Below are 8,633 nucleotides of genomic sequence, written 5' to 3' on the forward strand. Positions count from 1 at the left end.
GAAAAACACCGCGAGAAAAAAAATAAAAACCACGAGATAAGAACTCAGAACCGCGAGATACGAACTCCGAACACCGCGGGATACGAACTCAGAACACTGCGGGATACGAACTCAGAACACCGCGAGATACGAACTCCGAACACCGCGGGATACGAACTCGGAACACCGCGAGATACGAACTCCGAACACCGCGGGATACGAACTCGGAACACCGCGAGATACGAACTCCGAACACCGCGGGATACGAACTCGGAACACCGCGAGATACGAACTCCGAACACCGCGGGATACGAACTCGGAACACCGCGAGATACGAACTCCGAACACCGCGGGATACGAACTCGGAACACCGCGAGATACGAACTCCGAACACCGCGGGATACGAACTCGGAACACCGCGAGATACGAACTCCGAACACCGCGGGATACGAACTCGGAACACCGCGAGATACGAACTCCGAACACCGCGGGATACGAACTCGGAACACCGCGAGATACGAACTCCGAACACCGCGGGATACGAACTCGGAACACCGCGAGATACGAACTCCGAACACCGCGGGATACGAACTCGGAACACCGCGAGATACGAACTCCGAACACCGCGGGATACGAACTCGGAACACCGCGAGATACGAACTCCGAACACCGCGGGATACGAACTCGGAACACCGCGAGATACGAACTCCGAACACCGCGGGATACGAACTCGGAACACCGCGAGATACGAACTCCGAACACCGCGGGATACGAACTCGGAACACCGCGAGATACGAACTCCGAACACCGCGGGATACGAACTCGGAACACCGCGAGATACGAACTCCGAACACCGCGGGATACGAACTCGGAACACCGCGAGATACGAACTCCGAACACCGCGGGATACGAACTCGGAACACCGCGAGATACGAACTCCGAACACCGCGGGATACGAACTCGGAACACCGCGAGATACGAACTCCGAACACCGCGGGATACGAACTCAGAACACCGCGCGATACGAACTCAGAACACTGCGGGACACGAGCTCAGAACACTGCGGGATACGAACTCTGAACCGCGAGATTCGAACTCTGAACCGCGAGATCTGAACTCAGAGGAAGCAGCAGCATGCTGAAGTGACTCACGTCCATGAACTTGCGGTTCTTCTCCAGCTGTTTCTCTAAGGCCTGTATCTGCTGCCGCAGGTCTGCCGTCTCTGCGCTGTGCGTCTCCTGCAGCTCCTGCAGACGGCTCACCTGCTCCTCCAGCTCCGCCTCCAGCTGCTTCACCTGCTGCAGCAGCTCGCCGCTCTCCTTCTGCGCCTGACGCTGCACCTCCACCTTCTCCGCCATCAGCTTCTCCGTCTCCTCCAGCAGGTCTGAGGACAGCCAGATGCTCGTTAGCAAAGCCCACGCCAGGATTGATGCTCGGCGGATGACAAAACATGGAGCAGCTTCAGAGACTCATTCACAATGTCAAAGACTGTCAAAAACTAATTAAATCTCAACTTTAAAGAAAGATTATGTTCTCAGCGCATTATAAACGGCTGCTGTAGTCTTGATGGACTTTAATAAACTGCAAATTGCAAACTTAATTTATAGGAAATAAACTGCTCGGTAAAAGGAATCTCGTGAATTTTCTTAACCACAAAAGCAAAAGAAACAGAGGAAATCACATTTTGGTAAATTTTTTTGAGGAAAATGCGCTTAATTTTCCTGACATTTTCAAAAATACAAATACATTTTGTTGTTATTGTTAACTAAAACTACAGCTAAAACTTTTAAAAGTTGTTTTCGCTCATTTAAATAAAGATTAAATTAAATATAAATATTAGATGAAAAACTTTATCGTTAATTATAAACGTTGCTTTGACAAGCAACTGAATTAAGTTAAAGTACTGAAATTACTATAACTACAAATAAATTAAATATAAAAATAAAAAATGTAAAATGGCAAGCTCCTAATGAAATTTAAACTAAAATTTTAATAAAAAATGTACATATAAAAACAAGCTGAAACAATAAAATATAAAATAAAAATGAAATATAAACATTAGATAAAACTTAATGTTCCCTTGGCAACTTCTCAAATAAAACAAGTTTAGCTTGAAATACTAAACTTACCAAAACTGAAATAAAAATAAAAATAAACTAAAGCTAAAAACTAATAAAAATACTCAAATTTAAACTTAAATTGAAAATATAAGAACGAAAGCTAATTCAAAATATTTTAAAATACTGTAATAGTATATAAACAGTATAGTATATATTTAATTTTCTTTATGCAAAATGTAATTTCTTTTGTTCTTTTGATTTTGTGATGATCCTGACATGTTTTTGTAAATGTTCTCTGCTGTTCTCCACTTTTGTCTCCGGCTGCATACGGCACATCGGCGAGACAGATTCCCCATTTCCCACAATCCTTCCCATTCCCGTACGATCCATGATCACATGATCCCGTCAGCAACCACCGAACCTACCCACAGTGCAGGAGAGGACGAGGGGCGGAGCCTGTGATGTCACGGGAGGGGGAGGGGTTAAGTGCAGATGCAAAACAGAAAAGGAAAAATAAACCTGTGTCTTATTGAACAGCCATCAGCTGAGGATAAACCACAGTCTAGTTCAGACAGAGTTTTTCTTACATTTAATGACGTAAATTGAGTTAAATAAGGCATTGGCACATTTAAAATCCTCACTGAAAATGATCAAATATTTACCATTACAATTTTTAGCATTAACATACAATGTGTTATCTTTTTATGTCAATATGTTTCTGTATAGCAAACTCTGAGCTTAAGAAAGTACTTTTTACAAATATATTACTTTTATTATTATTACTACTACTATTATTATTGTCACTGTTATTTTATTATCAATATACTACTTTTCAGATTTTATTTTAATATTTTGTTTCCAATTTAATTTTAGTTAAAGTTGTGTGTAAAGTATTTTTTTTTATAAGTCTATATAGATTTACTAATTGTATGTATTTATTGTTTTATTTTATTTTATTTTATCAAGCCAAACAAAATGAGAATTGTTGCCTTGGCAACTAGAAATAAAAAGTTTATTTGTATATATTTTATTTCAGTTAATATTTATTTTATTTTATTAAACTAAAAAAAGAACAGAAATGTTAACTTTGGCAACTAGGTGAAATAAAATGAAGTTACATTTTTTATATTTTATTTCAGTTCATTTAATTACATTTTTTTTATAAAATCTACTTCGAAATTTTAACAAAAACTATAATAGTACATCATTGGTAACAAAAAAAAACTGAAAATAACAATAAGTAACTTTTAATTGCGTTAGTTGTAGTTTACTGTATTAACCCTATTTATTGTTTATTATTATATATTACACATTAAAAGTATTATGTATTAACTTTTTTGAAAATTCCAGGTGAGATACCACAGTCCTGAAGCCCAGTCCAGCACATAAGCTGTTGTAGGCTGATGCTGAGACGGCTGTTCAATAGCAGCTAGCCGCGGTTAACCCATGCTAGCGTGTGTTTCCAGCAGATATCATGTGATGTGATGTTAATGAGCTCAAGCAGTGGTTAGTCCATCAGTGGAGCCAAAAGCAAGCAAAGCTCTGTTATTGATCAGCGCGTGCCTGTCAATCAATCGATCGATCAATCAGAGACCGTGATACACAGCGTGCCGGCCATGCCGCTCGTGAACACACACACTCACACACACACACCTGCTTCAGGTGCTGCGTCAAGAGCAGCCTCAACTAGTCCTGAGGAAAGAGAGTGAAAACAACACATTCAACATGCAAATACAGGAGGAAAGAGGACAGAAACATGAAGACGGACACGATCCGCAGCTGCACGTGTGTGTGTGTAGCTGTGAGTGAGTGAGTGAGTGAGTGTGTGTGAGAATGTGTTTGTGGTTTAAAGCCTCTTCAGATTCTCCTGCAGGAATTTGGCACGTCATGCACTGCATCTGAAAACAGCTGAAATCACATCTGAAGGCCTTGAGACACGGAGAGTAAACAAAAGCAAAGCGTGTTTTTACATTTGGGGGGGGCTGGTTGTGGACTCCGAGACTTATTGTTGTTATTGTTAACTGAAGCTCAAATTGAAAGTTGTTTTACTAATTTAGATTTTTTTTAAAAAAATTTATTTACATTTAAAAAATTATAAAATGAAAAAACATGATAACAAAAATAACTTAAACTAAACTTAAACTAAAATTAAAAATGGTTCCTTGGTTACTAACTGAAATGATCTAAAACTGTAGTATCTGTAGTATAAAAAAATACTACAAATGACACTAAATCGAAACTAAAATTCTAAAAACAGCTAAATTAAATACTATCATAGTATATAATTCCTTATATTATTTAGTATACAATTCTTAAATACTATAATAGTATATAAACAATACTAATATAACAATAAATAGAAGTATTAAAAATATATATTAAATTACACTAAATTGAAAATAATATTAAAACAAATTCTAAAAACAGCTTAATATAAAATCACTGATTAATATAGTATTTAATATAACATTTTTAGATACTATAATAGTATATAAACAATGCTAATATAACAATAGAAGTATTAAAATATATATATTAAATATTACACTAAATTGAAAATAAAATGTAAAATTAAAATCCAAAAAAATAAAAGCAAATTAAATACTATGATACTACATAATTATTTTTATAGCATTTAATTATACTATTCTTAAACACTACAATAGTATTTAAATCATACTAAAATAACACTACTTAAGTGTCATAAAAATAATGAAAATAATAAAAATCAACCAAATTTAATCATCTTTATGCAACATATAATTTGTAATTTTGTGCTGATTTTGCCATGACAGGCCTTGAGAATGAATACTGATTCAACCTATAAAGAAATAAATCAATCATGAGTTAATCATACTGCAGAAGCTCTGATTTTACCCATGAACACCTTCAGCTAATCAGTTATTATCGAGACATTTGCTGCGTACCAATTCGCCAACTTATACTATGCCCTAAAAGTAAGTACTCTATTTGTGAAGAAAAAAGTACATACTTTTGAGTATGTTGCAGAATAGTAGGCAAGCTTTGGCACAGACTGCTTCATCATAACTGCGTCTTTAACGAACGCTCTGTTGCTTAGTTACGTGCATTCTGTCATCATTTAAACTGCATTGTAATTATCACAGTAAGGGTTGCACCAACTAATCGACTTTAATGCTCTGCCATGACGCTTTAAGCTTGACTAGACTTTTTATGCGTTTGTAGACTAGTCGCTGGTCCTATAGAGGGCGTTACAGGATAAGAAATCTTTGAAGGACTTCCACATTTACGCTCAGTTTCCAAACAGTTAAAACGACAAATAAATGCATAGTTTTTAAACCCTTTTTATGCGTTTGTAGACTAGTCGCTGGTCCTATAGAGGGCGTTACAGGATAAGAAATCTTTGAAGGACTTCCACATTTACGCTCAGTTTCCAAACAGTTAAAATTACAAATAAATGCATAGTTTTTAAACACTTTTTATGCGTGTTTGTAGACTAGCCGCTGTCTCACGTTTTAAAATCACAAAGGGAGTTTGGTGCCATCAGGCTAACGTGACAGTCACGACTCATGCAGCTGTAAGCTTTTCTTTTTCTTTTGTTTTTACTCACGATCTTTACAACACGCATTACATTACGTATTTCATGGCACACTCGTTTTAATGCGTATTTGGCGCCACCTATTGTTGTGGGTGTATTATGGACATGTCAAAGTCTAGACCCTGGATATAAGACGACCGCGTTTTTTCAGATGTATTTCCAACAAAAAAACATACGTCTTCTATTCGGGTCAATACGGTATTTAGGACGGATAGTATGCGAATTGGGACGCAGCAATTGTTTCTCTGAGATGTAAACCAATGGAATGGCAGTGAGTGTGAGTCATGTGACATACGCAGCTCTCGAGGCCCCGCCCCTTCTCTCATGGCGTCCTGCTGGCGCAACAGCAGCTCGTGCTCATGGTGAATCTGCTGGCGCTCCTGTTCGAGTTCACGCAGACGGCTAGCGGTCACACACAGCTCCTGCTCCAGATGCAGCTGCAGCTCGGCACGCTCGCTGATCTGCTGCTCCAGCGCCAGACGCTCGCCAGTGTAGCCGTCAATCAAACCTGCGGCACAAACACACGCTGACTACTGCTGTGGCACTTACACTGTGATTCCTGTGGCATACATGAAGCTCAACCGTTTTGGCTGAACAAAAATTTAAAAAACATGATATAATATTATTAATATTATTAAATAATAAGGATTTAAAACAACAAATTTATAATATTATTATAAATTCATTACGAATAAATACATTTATTATTATTATTATTATTATTATTATTTAATAATACAGATTTAACACAACAAATAAGTCATATTATAAATTAATTGTAAATAAGTCAAACTATTTTATTAATAATAATAATAATTATTATTATTATTAAACAATACAGATTCAAAACAACAAATGATTATAATAAATAAATTATATAATTAGATCAATAATAATAATAATGAGTAAATGTTAGTGATTTTTGGTGAGTAAAAGTATTTATTTGTAAGCTTAAGTTAATGTTTGTTTTCGTGTGATGTAATTTTGCATGGCTGATATAAAATATAACAATTCATTCATTTGCATGGGTGATGTAAAGGACAGAAACACACACACACACACTCACACTCTCTCACACACACACACACACACACACACACACACACACACACACAGAGCATGTCAGGCTGTATTCGGTTAACAGGATCTGAACAAAGCATTTCTGCCCTGAATCTGTTCCAGGTCACTGATCCTCCTCTCATTCTCTCCCAGTAAACTTCATCACCTTTTCCCACATTTATCTGCAATTTGACCGAAGTGTGTCAAACTGAATATTTATGAGGAAAACAAAACTGTAGTGTGAGACCTGAACAAAAACTCATTTCCTGACAGTTTTACTGTCACTTGTGAAGCTGACGGTGTTGAATAGGGCCACACACACACACACAGGGTTAGTCATTCACATGCACAAATAAGATACTTGAGCTCATGAACATGACAGGTCTGACTGTGTTTAAGCTCATTTGCAAATGAAATGAGGTTGCAGTGACTAACAAAAGAGCTTCATACGCACACATGACAGAAAACACAGCGTTACACACACACACACACGCACACACACACACACACACACACACACACAGTCAACATGACAACTACAGAACTGTAGAATTTTTTTTTTAATGTGTCTTGTTTCTCTTCTCTTTCCACTGTCCTGGACCTCACGATTGTTTAATGGAAAAGCACATTCGTAACACAACTGTTGCAAATGTAATTGTAAATGTAAATGTATTTAAAGCTATCAGTTGTAAAGCCGAATGAATGCATGTAAATGCAGGAGCGAGACGTTCACGTACAAAACCCGTCTGCTGTATTTGGCCTGAACACAGAGAATGAGCAGCCGAGTACAGACACGCAGGTGAAATAAAGACACGATCAAACCACAGACTCGCATAAGAGCAACAGCCACGGCCAGTACGGTTTCTCAGTGAAACACAAACACCACAGCGACTCGCTCATTCATATCAGATTACAGCTTTCAGTCAGACAAACATCTAGGTCACGGCAATTTAAAAGATCAAAGGCTGTTAAAAACATACTGCGCCTCAATAACCCAACAGTTTTATAGTGAAAATGCATCATTTAATACAGTAACAGAAGATTGACTGTCACAGACGAGGTGATGCTGTGGAATTACAGTCAGCTGATGTTCTTTATGATGGATCAGTGACAGCAGAGCAAACACTCCCTACACAAACATCATCAGTACAGCGTGTGTGTGTGTGAGAGAGAGAGTGCGCGCGTGTGTGAGTATGTGAGTGTGCGTGAGAGTGTGAGAGCGTGTGAGAGAGTATGTGAGTGTGCGTGTGTGTGTGAGAGTGTGAGTGTGTGTGTGTGCGTGCATGTGAGAGTGCTTGTGTGTGTGAGTGAGCGTGCGTGTGAGTGCGTGAGTATGAGTGTGTGAGTGAGTTAGTGCGTGCGTGTGCGTCTGAGTGAGTGAGCGTGTGTGTGAGAGAATGAGTGTGAGAGTGTGTGTGCACGCGTGTGAGTTTGTGTGTGTGTGTGAGTGAGTGTGAGAGTTTGAGAGTGAGTGTGTGTGTGTGTGTGTGTGAGTGTGTGTGTGTGAGAGAGTGTGAGTGAGTGTGAGTGTGTGAGAGTGTGTGAGTGTGTGAGTGGGTGTGAGAGAGAGTGTGTGTGTGTGTGTGAGAGAGTGTGTGAGTGCGTGTGTGTGTGAGAGTGTGAGTGTGCGAGCGTGTGTGTGAGAGTATGCGAGTGTGCGTGTGTGTGAGAGAGTGAGTGAGTGAGTGTGTGTGTGTGTGAGTGAGAGAGTGTGTGAGAGAGTGTGCGAGAGAGTGTGAGAGAGTGTGAGTGAGTGTGAGTGTGTGAGAGTGTGTGAGTGTGTGTGAGAGAGAGTGTGTGTGTGTGTGTGAGAGAGTGTGTGAGTGCGTGTGTGTGTGAGAGTGTGAGTGTGCGAGCGTGTGTGTGAGAGTATGCGAGTGTGCGTGTGTGTGAGAGAGTGAGTGAGTGAGTGTGTGTGTGTGTGTGCGTGTGTTTGTGAGAGAGAGAGTGTGTGTGTG

At 39.1% G+C, this 8,633-nt stretch overlaps 1 protein-coding gene across 1 annotated transcript in view; it reads right to left on the minus strand.

Moving 5' to 3' along the window:
* Positions 1–8,633, minus strand: part of LOC107573378 (A-kinase anchor protein 9-like) — a gene marked incomplete at its 3' end in the record, with an annotated part of 37,934 nt that overhangs the window by 14,192 nt on the left and 15,109 nt on the right. Inside the window, exons 4-6 of the mRNA XM_016259811.1 lie at positions 5,912–6,124; positions 3,693–3,731; positions 1,131–1,363 (exon numbers count right to left, since the gene is read on the minus strand). Of these exons, the coding sequence (XP_016115297.1) occupies positions 1,131–1,363; positions 3,693–3,731; positions 5,912–6,124 (485 nt within the window). The remainder of the gene's footprint in view (positions 1–1,130; positions 1,364–3,692; positions 3,732–5,911; positions 6,125–8,633) is intronic.

Source organism: Sinocyclocheilus grahami, unplaced genomic scaffold (assembly GCF_001515645.1).
Source record: "Sinocyclocheilus grahami isolate Dianchi unplaced genomic scaffold, SAMN03320097.WGS_v1.1 scaffold1925.1, whole genome shotgun sequence".
Lineage (NCBI taxonomy): Eukaryota > Metazoa > Chordata > Actinopteri > Cypriniformes > Cyprinidae > Sinocyclocheilus > Sinocyclocheilus grahami.